General features: G+C 37.3%; 2 protein-coding genes across 2 annotated transcripts in view; both read left to right on the forward strand.

The window, feature by feature from the left end:
* The first annotated feature begins 206 nt into the window (after positions 1–206).
* Positions 207–1397, forward strand: LOC134717682 (uncharacterized). Its single transcript, XM_063580179.1, has one exon. The coding sequence runs from the start codon at positions 207–209 to the stop codon at positions 1395–1397; it is 1191 nt and encodes a 396-aa protein (XP_063436249.1).
* A 6865-nt stretch (positions 1398–8262) lies between these two features.
* LOC134717683 (uncharacterized) overlaps positions 8263–19043 on the forward strand; it is a 34455-nt gene continuing 23674 nt past the window's right edge. The window contains exons 1-16 of the mRNA XM_063580180.1: positions 8263–8465; positions 9025–9164; positions 9882–10110; positions 10807–10996; positions 11084–11300; positions 12090–12452; positions 12864–13034; positions 13095–13265; positions 13716–13858; positions 14141–14529; positions 14875–15053; positions 15816–15958; positions 16241–16551; positions 16897–17075; positions 18084–18281; positions 18731–18912. Coding sequence (XP_063436250.1) covers positions 8263–8465; positions 9025–9164; positions 9882–10110; positions 10807–10996; positions 11084–11300; positions 12090–12452; positions 12864–13034; positions 13095–13265; positions 13716–13858; positions 14141–14529; positions 14875–15053; positions 15816–15958; positions 16241–16551; positions 16897–17075; positions 18084–18281; positions 18731–18912 — 3408 coding nt within the window. The remainder of the gene's footprint in view (positions 8466–9024; positions 9165–9881; positions 10111–10806; positions 10997–11083; positions 11301–12089; positions 12453–12863; positions 13035–13094; positions 13266–13715; positions 13859–14140; positions 14530–14874; positions 15054–15815; positions 15959–16240; positions 16552–16896; positions 17076–18083; positions 18282–18730; positions 18913–19043) is intronic.

A 19043-nucleotide genomic window follows, 5' to 3' on the forward strand; every position in this document is an offset into this window, starting at 1 on the left:
TGACATATTACCTACTGTAAACTCAGAAATTATTGCGAGGTTTTTTTTATTGCGAAATAATTTAAATTCGCATTTTGAACTATTTCATATTACTGTGTATTCAAACATTGATAATGAAGGTCGGTTGAGAATATAACTTAACAAACAAAATATGTTTATTTCGCAGAAGATTTGTGTCGGAGAGAGAGGACATCGTTCTCATGAGAATGACATATCTTCGTAAGATACATAAGTTTAGGCAGCAAGGGCGTCATATTGTATATCTGAATGAGACTTGGTTGAACACCAATCATGTAGTAAAGGGTGACTGGCTGGATGTTCCCAGGACGTCCATGTCTGTCTTTGAGCCACACTGTAAAGGTACCCATCGGAAAGTACCTTCTGGCAAAGGTACTAGATTGATAATCTTAGATGTTGGCTCTTCTCAACAAGGCCTAATCCCCGGATGTGGTCTTATATTTGAGTCGAAAACCAACAGCTCTGATTATCATGACGAGATGAATAAGGAGCACTTTACAGAGTGGTTCAGAGATACACTTCTCCCTAAACTGCCTCCTCGGTCTGTAATTGTAATGGACAATGCTCCGTATCACAGTCACTTAGATCCTGACTCACGGGTACCAAACACAAACAGCAACAAGTTAGAGATCTCGGCATGGCTGGAGAAGAGCAATGTTCAGTATGATAAGAAAATGAAAAAGACCGAGCTGCTTGATTTGGTGAAGCAAAAAAAGCCTCAACCTAGGTATATAATAGATGACCTTGCATCAGCTAATGGCCATGAGATTTTACGCACACCTCCTTATCATTGTGAGCTCAATCCCATCGAACTGGTTTGGTCTTACTTAAAAGGCTATGTAGCTAGAAATAATTCTAGTTGCAATAAAAAAGGTATTACTCAGCTTTTTTTGGAGGCCAAGTCCCATGTCGATGCGGAGCGCTGGGCTAAATTTGAGACTCGCGTGGTAAGGGAGTTTGAGGAAAAGCTCAGGAAACTAGATGGTATCAGGGATGAAGACGTCAATCCAGTGGTGATTGACATGACAGACGATGACAGTGATGACAGTCAAAGGACTATTCCTTACATGTTTTCTGAGGGGGAGGAGGAGGGGAACAATGAAAATGACGTTGACTTTGAGGACAGTGTCCCTGATACCACCAATGATGCTGATGAGATTGTGTGCAATACCTGTGGTAGCATTGAACCACCCAAATCCATTCAAAAGGACAAGTATATATCCTGGTTTCAGTGTGATGCTTGCGATCAGTGGGTACACAACAGGTGTTGCACAAAACCTGCTCTTGTGAGGAATGTCTGTCTTCGGTGCTTTTCCATTCTTAACCACCGAAACCTCAGTGAACCACTGATTTCGCCAATTGAAGATATGGAACAGTGATGTCTTTCTTTAATGCCATTAAAATAGCTACATGTACATACCTTAAAGTTAGTTAAATTAAAAATATTTCCCTTTTTGTATGCAATAAAACATTTTGAAGTACATGTAAGTAAGGGGAAATACTATTCAAGTTATGCTTATTTACCATTTTATACATCATGTACATTGTATGTCAGATTTAAATATTATTTCAACTTTCTTTACTAATTCTTTTGAAAATTTTGATGAAAAAGATTTTTTATACAAACCCATAAATCCTAAATTTTGGGTGATCAAAACATAAAATTGTTATTTCGATTGCTAATATTTTTTAAAACAGTTGATCCTATCATTTTAGGAACTGAAACATATACTGCATATCTGTGCATGGCCTATAAAACTGCCTACTGGAGACTTGTAAACAAGCAGTTTTTGATAAATTCATTGATATTTTAAGCAAATAAAGTATTACATTTCAGGAAAGAAACGAAGACTTGTTTCTTTATACAAATGAAATAATAATCTGACTGTCTATTAACAGAAATAATTTTACCTCCAAAAATTAAGTAAATAATTTTTTTTAACATGAACATTATTCCTATCTGACTGGTAATGAAATACATATTTCATTCTAGATAAGCAAAAAGATAAAATAAAAATTAGGATCTTTAATTTTAAATGCAATTTCCTTCTTCTGAATTCTTATATCATATTTTGGGTTTTGAGTTTTTTTATGTCTCATTTGGCTGAGCTTCTGCAGTATTTATACACCCAAAATATTTTTTGGGTCTTCCTGATTTTTTTTTATGTGCGAAACATTATTTTCCATTAATGACACATATGTGGTTACTGCTCATGCCAAATATTTCTCATTATTTGTCTTTTAGTACATGTATCTGCTTTAATGGCAGTTTGAGATCTAAAACAGCTTACATGGATGCCGTCTCAGTTTCTTTACAGCTCTAGAGGACTTTCTCAACACACCTTTGTTTAATCTTCAGTTACTGATTCATTGATGACAATTTCTGGACATTAATTTGAGTGATTTTCTTTCCCATCTGCATACATCAATATAACATGTAAATAATTAAAAGATGCATAATTAATCAACACCTGATAAACTGTGAAAAATTTCCACCATCTGTGATACGTATATATATGTATACTTCAAATATCTGTGATATATTAGCATTAAACAATTACTACTGCTATTTGTGATATAAACAATTGACATAACTGCTATCTGTGATATGAACATAAAGTTATGTAACATGTCAAATATCTGTGATATATTTATACTGGTTGTACATAATTGACTTCAGTTGAAGATATTTATTTCTTAAAATTCTTTTTAAGATTATTGTTATATTAATGATATGAAAAGTGATAAATTGAATGTTAATTGTTATTATTATCATGTTGGTTAAGTTTTGAATCATAAATTGTTGTTACTATAATCATGCATGTATATTTAAATATTAAATCATAATTGTTATTAAAATACTCATCTCAATTATCATTTCATCAAACCTGCCTTGAACAACAGCCATTGAAACATGTATAAAGATGTATATAGTTGAATAAGAACATACAAATGTGTGGAATGTGAAAAATTTGAAATTAAGATAAAGAACAGCAACACACATGTTGTTCCTTCAATTATGATCAGTGCATTATTTATAAGAGACTTCATTTTCATTTTATATGGATACATTTGTCATCAACATTGAAAGACAAATAAAATACAGAGGCGGCTTGATACAACTTCCACATTCAAGCTTGATACAGCTCTGAATTTAGATTGTGATTAAATATTGAGACAGTATAGGTTTCGACATGTGACGTGGTATTAATGGAGAAGCTCCAAAATTTTAAATTGAACTTTTTAACGCAATTATAAGATTCACAAAGATAGCAAATGAGACAATTCTCCACGAAAGGCAAATGACTCAGAATCAACAACTGTAGGTCCCCATACAGCCTTCAACAATGAGTTAAACCCTGGATACAGCTCAGTCAATGGAATCACATGAGAAAAATAACAGCCTGATTTATTATGTTTATGGTCCAAAGTACATAGATTAAGAATATCAAATAACCAGAAGATTTCAATTTAATAAGAAATCAATGTAAGATGTATTTAAATTTAATTTTGGTCCTCAATATGGACCGAATTAAAATGGAGCCCAAAACCCAAATAAACATTTGAAAACAGTATACTGCCATAGATATAGGAAGATGTGGTGTTGGTGCCAATGAGACAACTCTCCATCCAAATAACATTTAATAAAACTGAACCTTTATAGGCCAATGAACGGCCTTCAACACAGAGCCTTGCCTTTCACAGACTGCAAATTCAGAAAAGTGCATTTTGTGTTGCGATTTTAGACCTGCATATGATTAATATTTTTGCGATACCTAAATAAATGTCTGGGTAGTATTGCTATCATGATCACAAGTTTTTTTTAAGAGTGAGCATGATAAGGAAACAGTGTATAAAATAAAGAAAGTAACTTATAAATATATAGCAAGTAAGCATGGTGAGAACAATGAAAGTTTGCATATTTTACTGTGTGTATTGCTATGTATGTCTTTATTCTACATTGGCTAGAGATATAGAGGTAAAATTGAGATCTCACAAAACATATTTAACCCCTGTCCCAAGTCGGGGGTCTGTGGCCGTTATTAGTCTTGTAAGATTTTTGAATTTAAATTCATTTATATGATTTGGAATTTTGTGTGACCTCCATTTTCACTGCACTAGTACACAATTGTATTAAGGGGCAAGATACCATCAGGCGAAGGATTCCCCCCATACGTTGAGACCCATTGGTGGTCATCGTCTGTTTTCTGCTCTTTCAATGGACGGGTTTTTGTTTCTCTGACATATAGTTTATATTCCCCATTTCCATTCTCAATATTTTGTACATAGAAACAGAGAAACAGCCTATTATCCAGCAGACCAAATGACACAGATATAAAGAAACTATTGGTTCACATAAAAGCCTTCAACAATGAGCAAACCCATACTGCATAGTGATCTATAATAGGGGTACATGGATCCGCCACTGACATTGAATCTTCAATAATATAACAGAAATCATATAAATTGAACAATGACATTGTGAATAAGGATCTCTATGTGGGCATTCAGTTGTGTACAAGAATTTGTTTGGCTTTCGATGTAGTCTAATTCCACTGAAAATAATAAATTATCATTCAGTGTTGTCCATTGTATTGATAATTTTTTTAATTTTTTTTAATAAAGTTATATTTAATAATATATATACAAAGCAAATGAAGTACGCACATCAACACAGCCTACATTGAAGATTTTTTTGTATAACAATATTGTACATGTATGAAGGTGATTTTCTCTTTTTTGAATACTTTTTGCCCAATATTCTCTATTCTTCAAATGTAAGCACCTCATTATTCTCTATTCAATATTCTTTATTATTGGGGTCATTGTTCTTTATTTCTAATAAATTTTGCCCGTTTTGTAAACCCCCATTCACCCCCTTGTAAATGATAGATATTCAAGGTAAGATGAACCTACATGTAGTTAGACATACATTTTATTTGTACATGTCTGCCTGACAGTCCATTTATAAACGTTTGGAGTTTTTGGTGAAACTGAAACCTTCATTCAATTTTCCAATGACCAGTCACTTCATCATTGTTGTACAAATTTCTGTTGTCTCTATTTTACATGTCAATCAATTCAACCAACAGAACACTATGGTAGTCTTATTATCATCAGATGGTGCTTTTTTTTAGCATTTCTCCCTCCCCCAATTAAGTTTGGCTTCTTTTGCATGAATGGAAAATGTTTAACTATCACTCAAACCAAATACTAGCCAGAATCAATATTTTAATTGGGCTCAGTCTCTGGCATAGGGCTAGTGGCAAAATGTCAAGACCTGCCAAATTATAATAAAAATCCTGAAAGATGTTAGGAGCAACCCTCTAAATTAGGGTTATCCCTGTATACATGTTATAGATGGACTGTCTCAGATCTACACAGGTAGATGTATAGATTTCAAATTTATATAAATATTTGCTTATATACATGTATATCTGCCAAAGAGGTTTTCATAAACAAACAAAAATCACAAGAAATGTATTCCTTGCATGTTAAGGGCATAAAAAGATTCTTCACGTACCACACAACAGTTACAGAACTTGAACAGTTAAGCCTTTGGGTAAAAAAAACCATTGCATCGTTTTAATACTCGTGATGATATTCATGGTTTTAATTTTTTTTTTATTTCATTAACCTACAAAAGTCATAATTTTACTTACCGTACATTTTTTCATTGATACTCCGTGTTAAACGTCATTCTGTTGAATTTCGGTTCACATTTGAAGTTGTCTTGTCGATTACATTTCATTTGTTATTGTTTACAAGAAAAAACGCGCGAAAGTTGAGCACATCAATGACTGAAATATATTAGGTTCCGCCTCCGGAAGTGACGAATTCTTATCATCTGCTTGTGTCAAACTCCGAAACAGTGGTGACATCTGGCTACGCTTCTTTGTAGAGAAAGGGAAGTATGACCCGAACGATAACGCTGTATGGAGTTTGCTGCTTGTGTAAATAAAGGATCTTCATAGAAACAAAGATGGCGTAATTACAATGGAAAACTTTCTTGGAAATGTGAAGGTCAGGATTATTACAGTGCGATCACTTAAAAGGTAGGTCAGAAGTGGTTTTTCTCTTCGCGATATATGAAAGTTATGTGAAAAACAATATCTCGAGTGAACGCGATTAATAGTTTAGATTATTTTTACCCAAAACCGCTACGAATTTCAGCTGACGCCGACTAGATGTCATTAATCACACATGTTGATATTTTTAAACAGAAAATAGATGTACTGAAAAAATATTTGTCATGAAACTTTGAGAAATGATAAGTTTAAAAATAGTAAAGCTATAACTTTATGATTTTTTTTTGAAGATTTAGATTTACGATGTTTAAAACATATGTTATTTTTGACGCTTTAAAAAATGTCATCAATCACATACATACATGTGTTTATGTTTATTTAATATGAACATAAAAAGGAATATACCATACATCAGTAAAAACAACTTTACTTTTATTAAGCTTTTACCCCATAATTTTGTTTATAGATAAAGTAGAGCTAGTTTCTCTTTTCAAATCATGAAACTTAAACATTTGTGACTTTGGCTCATTAAACTAGATGTCATAAATCACATGTGTTAATATTTTTTTTAACAAAATGTTATTTTCCCAAAGAACTTAACTTTTGCTAACAAAGAAGTGAAAGAACTAATGAAATAATACTTGAGGTTATAAAGCAGATATTTGATGATTTTAAAGTCATTTAAGTGATGATTGACAGTTGCAAAAATGCCATTGGTCACCAATTTTTTATAAATTTTTAAATCTTGTTAAATTGCAGCTGTCTGATTAGTGTCCCTTGCAAAATATGCACAAGTTGTCTCTGGCACAGACATTGAAATAATGGCCGTCTGTCCTGTCTTGTTAGCGATCTCACATGAACAATTCTTAAAATTATAACAAAGTTCGTTACTTTCATAACATTTATATTTTTTTACTGATTTAGCATGTGTCAATGGTCTCATATGTTTGCTCTTTTATTACAAAGTTCCAAAGCTGAGAAATCAAAACAATCTGTAAAAATGTTAAAGGTTGAGATATTTGAATTTCAAATATATGTATTAGTAATGTTGTTTATTCAGTATTAAACCACTTTTGAAAGTAAAAATTTCAATGTTACATGTGTGATCAGTGGACACGTCAAGATACATGTACTTTATCAATTTTCTCAAAGGATCATGTTCTTTGAGTACAAAAAAATGTACATCATATACTGCAGATCTCATATGATATCAAAACATTTAACCTGAGCTTATCAATGTTAGATGTCACAATAATTTAACTTTATCAATAAATTGACATGACCAAGATGTCACCAACTGTGTTAAAAGGCTTGTATATTTAAAAAAAAATTGTGCTTCTAACTAAATGTTCAAACAATAGAGTTGATCTTAAACAACCTGTAGTCCAAAAGTTATGGCATTATGTTTTTTTGGTCCGTTCGTTAGTCTGTCCTTCCAGAAACAGGTCAGTCAGATGAACCAAAAGTAGATGGTACTATGGTCAGTTTGTCAGATGAACCACAAGTAGATGGTACTATGGTCAGTTTGTCAGATGAACAACAAGTAGATGGTGCTATGGTCAGTCTGTCCGATGAACCACAAGTAGATGGTACTATGGTCAGTTTGTCAGATGAACAACAAGTAGATGGTACTAATGTCAGTCACATAGATGAAACACACTTAGAGGGTACTATGGTCAGTCAGTCAGATGAACAACAAGTAGATGGTACTATGGTCAGTTTGTCAGATGAACAACAAGTAGATGGTACTATGGTCAGTTTGTCAGATGAACAACAAGTAGATGGTACTAAAGTCAGTCACATAGATGAAAAACACCTAGAGCAAACTATGGTCAGTCAGTCAGATGAACCACAAGTAGATGGTACTATGGTCAGTTTGTCAGATGAACAACAAGTAGATGGTACTATGGTCAGTTTGTCAAATGAACAACAAGTAGATGGTGCTATGGTCAGTTTGTCGGATGAACCACAAGTAGATGGTACTATGGTCAGTTTGTCAGATGAACAAGTAGATGGTGCTATGGTCAGTCTGTCGGATGAACCACAAGTAGATGGTACTATGGTCAGTTTGTCAGATGAACAACAAGTAGATGGTACTAATGTCAGTCACACAGATGAAACACACCTAGAGCATACTATAGTCAGTCAGTCAGATGAACCACAAGTAGATGGTACTATGGTCAGTTTGTAAGATGAACAACAAGTAGAGGGTACTATGGTCAGTTTGTCAGATGAACAAGTAGATGGTGCTATGGTCAGTCTGTCGGATGAACCACAAGTAGATGGTACCAATGTCAGTCACACAGATGAAACACACCTAGAGCAAACTATGGTCAGTCAGTCAGATGAACCACAAGTAGATGGTACTAATGTCAGTCACATAGATGAAACACACCTTGAGCATACTATGGTCAGTCAGTCAGATGAACCACAAGTAGATGGTACTATGGCCAGTTTGTCAGATGAACAACAAGTAGATGGTACTATGGTCAGTTTGTCAGATGAACAAGTAGATGGTGCTATGGTCAGTCTGTCGGATGAACCACAAGAAGATGGTACTATGGTCAGTTTGTCAGATGAACAACAAGTAGTCAGATGAACAACAAGTAGATGGTACTAATGTCAGTCACATAGATGAAACACACCTAGAGGGTACTATGGTCAGTCAGTCAGATGAACAACAAGTAGATGGTACTATGGTCAGTTTGTCAGATGAACAACAAGAAGATGGTACTATGGTCAGTTTGTCAGATGAACAACAAGTAGATGGTACTAAAGTCAGTCACATAGATGAAATACACATAGAGCAAACTATGGTCAGTCAGTCAGATGAACCACAAGTAGATGGTACTAATGTCAGTCACATAGATGAAACACACCTTGAGCATACTATGGTCAGTCAGTCAGATGAACCACAAGTAGATGGTACTATGGCCAGTTTGTCAGATGAACAACAAGTAGATGGTACTATGGTCAGTTTGTCAGATGAACAAGTAGATGGTGCTATGGTCAGTCTGTCGGATGAACCACAAGAAGATGGTACTATGGTCAGTTTGTCAGATGAACAACAAGTAGATGGTACTAATGTCAGTCACATAGATGAAACACACCTAGAGGGTACTATGGTCAGTCAGTCAGATGAACAACAAGTAGATGGTACTATGGTCAGTTTGTCAGATGAACAACAAGTAGATGGTACTATGGTCAGTTTGTCAGATGAACAACAAGTAGATGGTACTAAAGTCAGTCACATAGATGAAATACACCTAGAGCAAACTATGGTCAGTCAGTCAGATGAACCACAAGTAGATGGTACTAATGTCAGTCACACAGATGAAACACACCTAGAGCAAACTATGGTCAGTCAGTCAGATGAACCACAAGTAGATGGTACTATGGTCAGTTTGTCAGATGAACAACAAGTAGATGGTACTAATGTCAGTCACACAGATGAAATACACCTAGAGCAAACTATGGTCAGTCAGTCAGATGAACCACAAGTAGATGGTACTAAAGTCAGTCACATAGATGAAACACACCTAGAGCATACTAAGGTCAGTCAGTCAGATGAACCACAAGTAGATGGTACTATGGTCAGTTTGTCAGATGAACAACAAGTAAATGGTACTATGGTCAGTTTGTCAGATGAACAAGTAGATGGTACTATGGTCAGTCTGTCGGATGAACCACAAGTAGATGGTACCAATGTCAGTTTGTCAGATGAACAACAAGTAGATGGTACTATGGTCAGTTTGTCAGATGAACAAGTAGATGGTGATATGGTCAATCTGTCGGATGAACCACAAGTAGATGGTACTATGGTCAGTTTGTCAGATGAACAACAAGTAGATGGTACTAATGTCAGTCACACAGATGAAATACACCTAGAGCAAACTATGGTCAGTCAGTCAGATGAACCACAAGTAGATGGTACCAATGTCAGTCACACAGATGAAACACACCTAGAGCAAACTATGGTCAGTCAGTCAGATGAACCACAAGTAGATGGTACCAATGTCAGTCACACAGATGAAACACACCTTGAGCATACTATGGTCAGTCAGTCAGATGAACCACAAGTAGATGGTACTATGGTCAGTTTGTCAGATGAACAACAAGTAGATGATACTATGGTCAGTTTATCAGATGAACAAGTAGATGGTGCTATGGTCAGTCTGTCGGATGAACCATAAGAAGATGGTACTATGGTCAGTTTGTCAGATGAACAACAAGTAGATGGTACTAATGTCAGTCACATAGATGAAACACACCTAGAGGGTACTATGGTCAGTCAGTCAGATGAACAACAAGTAGATGGTACTATGGTCAGTCTGTCAGATGAACAACAAGTAGATGGTACTAAAGTCAGTCACATAGATGAAACACACCTAGAGGGTACTATGGTCAGTCAGTCAGATGAGCAACAAGTAGATGGTACTAATGTCAGTCACATAGATGAAACACACCTAGAGGGTACTATGGTCAGTCAGTCAGATGAACAACAAGTAGATGGTACTATGGTCAGTTTGTCAGATGAACAACAAGTAGATGGTACTATGGTCAGTTTGTCAGATGAACAACAAGTAGATGGTACCAATGTCAGTCACACAGATGAAACACACCTAGAGAAAACTATGGTCAGTCAGTCAGATGAACCACAAGTAGATGGTACTATGGTCAGTTTGTCAGATGAACAACAAGCAGATGGTACTATGGTCAGTTTGTCAGATGAACAACAAGTAGATGGTACTATGGTCAGTTTGTCAGATGAACCACAAGAAGTTGGTACTATGGTCAGTTTGTCAGATGAACAACAAGTAGATGGTACTAAAGTCAGTCACATAGATGAAATACACCTAGAGCAAACTATGGTCAGTCAGTCAGATGAACCACAAGTAGATGGTACTAATGTCAGTTACACAGATGAAACACACCTAGAGCAAACTATGGTCAGTCAGTCAGATGAACCACAAGTAGATGGTACTATGGTCAGTTTGTCAGATGAACAACAAGTAGATGGTACTATGGTCAGTCAGTCAGATGAAATACACCTAGAGCAAACTATGGTCAGTCAGTCAGATGAACAACAAGTAGATGGTACCAATGTCAGTCACACAGATGAAATACACCTAGAGCAAACTATGGTCAGTCAGTCAGATGAACCACAAGTAGATGGTACTAAAGTCAGTCACATAGATGAAACACACCTAGAGCATACTATGGTCAGTCAGTCAGATGAACCACAAGTAGATGGTACTAATGTCATTCACACAGATGAAATACACCTAGAGCAAACTATGGTCAGTTTGTCAGATGAACAACAAGTAAATGGTACTATGGTCAGTTTGTCAGATGAACAAGTAGATGGTGCTATGGTCAGTCTGTCGGATGAACCACAAGTAGATGGTACTATGGTCAGTTTGTCAGATGAACAACAAGTAAATGGTACTATGGTCAGTTTGTCAGATGAACAAGTAGATGGTGCTATGGTCAGTCTGTCGGATGAACCACAAGTAGATGGTACCAATGTCAGTTTGTCAGATGAACAACAAGTAGATGGTACTATGGTCAGTTTGTCAGATGAACAAGTAGATGGTGCTATGGTCAATCTGTCGGATGAACCACAAGTAGATGGTACTATGGTCAGTTTGTCAGATGAACAACAAGTAGATGGTACTAATGTCAGTCACACAGATGAAACACACCTAGAGTATACTATAGTCAGTCAGTCAGATGAACCACAAGTAGATGGTACTATGGTCAGTTTGTCAGATAAACAACAAGTAGAGGGTACTATGGTCAGTTTGTCAGATGAACAAGTAGATGGTACTATGGTCAGTTTGTCAGATGAACAACAAGTAGATGGTACTAAAGTCAGTCACATAGATGAAATACACCTAGAGCAAACTATGGTGAGTCAGTCAGATGAACCACAAGTAGATGGTACTAATGTCAGTCACACAGATGAAACACACCTTGAGCATACTATGGTCAGTCAGTCAGATGAACCACAAGTAGATGGTACTATGGTCAGTTTGTCAGATGAACAACAAGTAGATGATACTATGGTCAGTTTATCAGATGAACAAGTAGATGGTACTAAAGTCAGTCACACAGATGAACAACAAGTAGATGGTACTAAAGTCAGTCACACAGATGAACAACAAGTAGATGGTACTAAAGTCAGTCACACAGATGAACAACAAGTAGATGGTACTATGGTCAGTTTGTCAGAAGAACAAAAAGGAGATGATACTATGGTCAGTTTATCAGATGAACAAGTAGATGGTGCTATGGTCAGTCTGTCGGATGAACCACAAGAAGATGGTACTATGATCAGTTTGTCCGATGAACAACAAGTAGATGGTACTAATGTCAGACACATAGATGAAACACACCTAGAGGGTACTATGGTCAGTCAGTCAGATGAACAACAAGTAGATGGTACTATGGTCAGTTTGTCAGATGAACAACAAGTAGATGGTACTAAAGTCAGTCACATAGATGAAACACACCTAGAGGGTACTATGGTCAGTCAGTCAGATGAACAACAAGTAGATGGTACTAATGTCAGTCACACAGATGAAACACACCTAGAGCATACTATAGTCAGTCAGTCAGATGAACCACAAGTAGATGGTACTATGGTCAGTTTGTCAGATAAACAACAAGTAGAGGGTACTATGGTCAGTTTGTCAGATGAACAACAAGTAGATGGTACTAAAGTCAGTCACATAGATGAAATACACCTAGAGCAAACTATGGTCAGTCAGTCAGATGAACCACAAGTAGATGGTACTATGGTCAGTTTGTCAGATGAACAACAAGTAGATGATACTATGGTCAGTTTATCAGATGAACAAGTAGATGGTACTAAAGTCAGTCACACAGATGAACAACAAGAAGATGGTACTAAAGTCAGTCCCACAGATGAACAACAAGTAGATGGTACTAAAGTCAGTCACACAGATGAACAACAAGTAGATGGTACTATGGTCAGTTTGTCAGATGAACAACAAGTAGATGATACTATGGTCAGTTTGTCAGATGAACAACAAGTAGATGATACTATGGTCAGTTTATCAGATGAACAAGTAGATGGTGCTATGGTCAGTCTGTCGGATGAACCACAAGAAGATGGTACTATGATCAGTTTGTCAGATGAACAAAAGGTAAATGGTACTAATGTCAGTCACATAGATGAAACACACCTAGAGGGTACTATGGTCAGTCAGTCAGATGAACAACAAGTAGATGGTACTATGGTCAGTTTGTCAGATGAACAACAAGTAGATGGTACTAAAGTCAGTCACATAGATGAAACACACCTAGAGGGTACTATGGTCAGTCAGTCAGATGAACAACAAGTAGATGGTACTAATGTCAGTCACATAGATGAAACACACCTAGAGGGTACTATGGTCAGTCAGTCAGATGAACAACAAGTAGATGGTACTATGGTCAGTTTGTCAGATGAACAACAAGTAGATGGTACTATGGTCAGTTTGTCAGATGAACAACAAGTAGATGGTACCAATGTCAGTCACACAGATGAAACACACCTAGAGCAAACTATGGTCAGTCAGTCAGATGAACCACAAGTAGATGGTACTATGGTCAGTTTGTCAGATGAACAACAAGTAGATGGTACTATGGTCAGTTTGTCAGATGAACAACAAGTAGATGGCACTAAAGTCAGTCACATAGATGAAACACACCTAGAGGGTACTATGGTCAGTCAGTCAGATGAACCACAAGAAAATAGTACTAATGTCAGTCACACAGATGAAACACACCTAGAGCAAACTATGGTCAGTCAGTCAGATGAACCACAAGTAGATGGTACTATGGTCAGTTTGTCAGATGAACAACAAGTAGATGGTACTATGGTCAGTCAGTCAGATGAACAACAAGTAGATGGTACCAATGTCAGTCACACAGATGAAACACACCTAGAGCAAACTATGGTCAGTCAGTCAGATGAACCATAAGTAGATGGTACTATGGTCAGTTTGTCAGATGGACAACAAGTAGATGGTACTATGGTCAGTTTGTCAGATGAACAACAAGTAGATGGTACTCTGGTCAGTCAGTCAGATGAACCACAAGTAAATAGTACTAATGTCAGTCACACAGATGAAACACACCTAGAGCAAACTATGGTCAGTCAGTCAGATGAACCACAAGTAAATAGTACTAATGTCAGTCACACAGATGAAACACACCTAGAGCAAACTATGGTCAGTCAGTCAGATGAACCACAAGTAAATAGTACTAATGTCAGTCACACAGATGAAACACACCTAGAGCAAACTATGGTCAGTCAGTCAGATGAACCACAAGTAAATAGTACTAATGTCAGTCACACAGATGAAACACACCTAGAGCAAACTATGGTCAGTCAGTCAGATGAACCACAAGTAAATAGTACTAATGTCAGTCACACAGATGAAATACACCTAGAGCATACTATGGTCAGTCAGTCAGATGAACCACAAGTAGATGGTACTATGGTCAGTTTGTCAGATGAACAACAAGTAGATGGTACTATGGTCAGTTTGTCAGATGAACAACAAGTATATGGTACTATGGTCAGTTTGTCAGATAAACAAGTAGATGGTGCTATGGTCAGTCTGTCGGATGAACCACAAGTAGATGGTACTATGGTCAGTTTGTCAGAAGAACAACAAGTAGATGGTACTCATGTCAGTCACACAGATGAAACACACCTAGAGCATACTATAGTCAATCAGTCAGATGAACCACAAGTAGATGGTACTATGGTCAGTTTGTCAGATGAACAACAAGTAGATGGTACTATGGTCAGTTTGTCAGATGAACAAGTAGATGGTGCTATGGTCAGTCTGTCGGATGAACCACAAGTAGATGGTACTAATGTCAGTCACACAGATGAAACACACCTAGAGGGTACTATGGTCAGTCAGTCAGATGAACAACAAGTAGATGGTACCAATGTCAGTCACACAGATGAACAACAAGTAGATGGTACTATGGTCAGTTTGTCAAATGAACAACAAGTAGATGGTGCTATGGTCAGTCTGTCGGATGAACCACAAGTAGATGGTACTAAAGTCAGTCACACAGATGAACAACAAGTAGATGGTACTATGGTCAGTTTGTCAAATGAACAACAAGTAGATGGTGCTATGGTCAGTCTATCGGATGAACCACAAGTAGATGGTACTAATGTCAGTCACACAGATGAAACACACCTAGAGGGTACTATGGTCAGTCAGTCAGATGAACCACAAGTAGATGGTTATATGGTCAGTTTGTCAGATGAACAACAAGTAGATGGTACTATGGTCAGTTTGTCAAATGAACCACAAGTAGATGGTACTATGGTCAGTTTGTCAGATGAACAACAAGTAGATGGTACTAATGTCAGTCACAAAGATGAAACACACCTAGAGGGTACTATGGTCAGTCAGTCAGATGAACAACAAGTAGATGGTACTATGGCCAGTTTGTCAGATGAACAACAAGTAGATGATACTATGGTCAGTTTGTCAGATGAACAACAAGTAGATGGTACTATGGTCAGTTTGTCAGATGAACAACAAGTAGATGGTACTAAAGTCAGTCACACAGATGAAACACACCTAGAGCATACTATGGTCAGTCAGTCAGATGAACCACAAGTAGATGGTACTATGGTCAGTTTGTCAGATGAACAACAAGTAGATGGTACTATGGTCAGTTTGTCAGATGAACAACAAGTAGATGGTACTATGGTCAGTTTGTCAGATGAACAACAAGTAGATGGTACTAAAGTCAGTCACATAGATGAAACACACCTAGAGGGTACTATGGTCAGTCAGTCAGATGAACCACAAGAAAATAGTACTAATGTCAGTCACACAGATGAAACACACCTAGAGCAAACTATGGTCAGTCAGTCAGATGAACCACAAGTAGATGGTACTATGGTCAGTTTGTCAGATGAACAACAAGTAGATGGTACTATGGTCAGTCAGTCAGATGAACAACAAGTAGATGGTACCAATGTCAGTCACACAGATGAAACACACCTAGAGCAAACTATGGTCAGTCAGTCAGATGAACCATAAGTAGATGGTACTATGGTCAGTTTGTCAGATGGACAACAAGTAGATGGTACTATGGTCAGTTTGTCAGATGAACAACAAGTAGATGGTACTCTGGTCAGTCAGTCAGATGAACCACAAGTAAATAGTACTAATGTCAGTCACACAGATGAAACACACCTAGAGCAAACTATGGTCAGTCAGTCAGATGAACCACAAGTAAATAGTACTAATGTCAGTCACACAGATGAAACACACCTAGAGCAAACTATGGTCAGTCAGTCAGATGAACCACAAGTAAATAGTACTAATGTCAGTCACACAGATGAAACACACCTAGAGCAAACTATGGTCAGTCAGTCAGATGAACCACAAGTAAATAGTACTAATGTCAGTCACACAGATGAAATACACCTAGAGCATACTATGGTCAGTCAGTCAGATGAACCACAAGTAGATGGTACTATGGTCAGTTTGTCAGATGAACAACAAGTAGATGGTACTATGGTCAGTTTGTCAGATGAACAACAAGTATATGGTACTATGGTCAGTTTGTCAGATAAACAAGTAGATGGTGCTATGGTCAGTCTGTCGGATGAACCACAAGTAGATGGTACTATGGTCAGTTTGTCAGAAGAACAACAAGTAGATGGTACTAATGTCAGTCACACAGATGAAACACACCTAGAGCATACTATAGTCAATCAGTCAGATGAACCACAAGTAGATGATACTATGGTCAGTTTGTCAGATGAACAACAAGTAGATGGTACTATGGTCAGTTTGTCAGATGAACAAGTAGATGGTGCTATGGTCAGTCTGTCGGATGAACCACAAGTAGATGGTACTAATGTCAGTCACACAGATGAAACACACCTAGAGGGTACTATGGTCAGTCAGTCAGATGAACAACAAGTAGATGGTACCAATGTCAGTCACACAGATGAACAACAAGTAGATGGTACTATGGTCAGTTTGTCAAATGAACAACAAGTAGATGGTGCTATGGTCAGTCTGTCGGATGAACCACAAGTAGATGGTACTAAAGTCAGTCACACAGATGAACAACAAGTAGATGGTACTATGGTCAGTTTGTCAAATGAACAACAAGTAGATGGTGCTATGGTCAGTCTATCGGATGAACCACAAGTAGATGGTACTAATGTCAGTCACACAGATGAAACACACCTAGAGGGTACTATGGTCAGTCAGTCAGATGAACCACAAGTAGATGGTAATATGGTCAGTTTGTCAGATGAACAACAAGAAGATGGTACTATGGTCAGTTTGTCAAATGAACCACAAGTAGATGGTACTATGGTCAGTTTGTCAGATGAACAACAAGTAGATGGTACTAATGTCAGTCACAAAGATGAAACACACCTAGAGGGTACTATGGTCAGTCAGTCAGATGAACAACAAGTAGATGGTACTATGGCCAGTTTGTCAGATGAACAACAAGTAGATGATACTATGGTCAGTTTGTCAGATGAACAACAAGTAGATGGTACTATGGTCAGTTTGTCAGATGAACAACAAGTAGATGGTACTAAAGTCAGTCACACAGATGAAACACACCTAGAGCATACTATGGTCAGTCAGTCAGATGAACCACAAGTAGATGGTACTATGGTCAGTTTGTCAGATGAACAACAAGTAGATGGTACTATGGTCAGTTTGTCAAATGAACAACAAGTAGATGGTGCTATGGTCAGTCTGTCGGATGAACCACAAGTAGATGGTACTAAAGTCAGTCACACAGATGAACAGCAAGTAGATGGTACTATGGTCAGTTTGTCAAATGAACAACAAGTAGATGGTACTATGGTCAGTTTGTCAGATGAACAAGTAGATGGTGCTATGGTCAGTCTGTTGGATGAACCACAAGTAGATGGTACTAAAGTCAGTCACACAGATGAACAACAAGTAGATGGTACTATGGTCAGTTTGTCAAATTAACAACAAGTAGATGGTGCTATGGTCATTCTGTCGGATGAACCACAAGTAGATGGTACTAAAGTCAGTCACACAGATGAACAACAAGTAGATGGTTCTATGGTCAGTTTGTCAAATGAACAACACGTAGATGGTGCTATGGTCAGTCTGTCGGATGAACAACAAGTAGATGGTACTAATGTCAGTCACACAGATGAAACACACCTAGAGGGTACTTGGTCAGTCAGTCAGATGAACAACAAGTAGATGGTACTATGGTCAGTTTGTCAAATGAAGCACAAGTAGATGGTATTATGGTCAGTTTGTCAGATGAACAACAAGTAGATGGTACTATGGTCAGTCACATAGATGAAACACACCTAGAGGGTACTATGGTCAGTCAGTCAGATGAACAACAAGTAGATGGTACTATGGTCAGTTTGTCAGATGAACAACAAGTAGATGGTACTATGGTCAGTTTGTCAGATGAACAACAAGTAGATGGTACTATGGCCAGTTTGTCAGATGAACAACAAGTAGATGATACTATGGTCAGTTTGTCAGATGAACAACAAGTAGATGGTACTAAAGTCAGTCACACAGATGAAACACACCTAGAGGGTACTATGGTCAGTCAGTCAGATGAACCACAAGTAGATGGTACTATGGTCAGTTTGTCAGATGAACAACAAGTAGATGGTACCAATGTCAGTCGCACAGAAGAAACACACCTAGAGCATACTATAGTCAGTCAGTCAGATGAACCACAAGTAGATGATACTATGGTCAGTTTGTCAGATGAACAACAAGTAGATGGTACTAAAGTCAGTCACACAGATGAAACACACCTAGAGGGTACTATGGTCAGTCAGTCAGATGAACCACAAGTAGATGGTACTATGGTCAGTTTGTCAGATGTACAACAAGTAGATGGTACTATGGTCAGTTTGTCAGATGAACAAGTAGATAGTGCTATGGTCAGTCTGTCGGATGA

The sequence above is a fragment of the Mytilus trossulus genome, chromosome 5 (assembly GCF_036588685.1).
Source record: "Mytilus trossulus isolate FHL-02 chromosome 5, PNRI_Mtr1.1.1.hap1, whole genome shotgun sequence".
Taxonomy (NCBI): Eukaryota; Metazoa; Mollusca; class Bivalvia; order Mytilida; family Mytilidae; genus Mytilus; species Mytilus trossulus.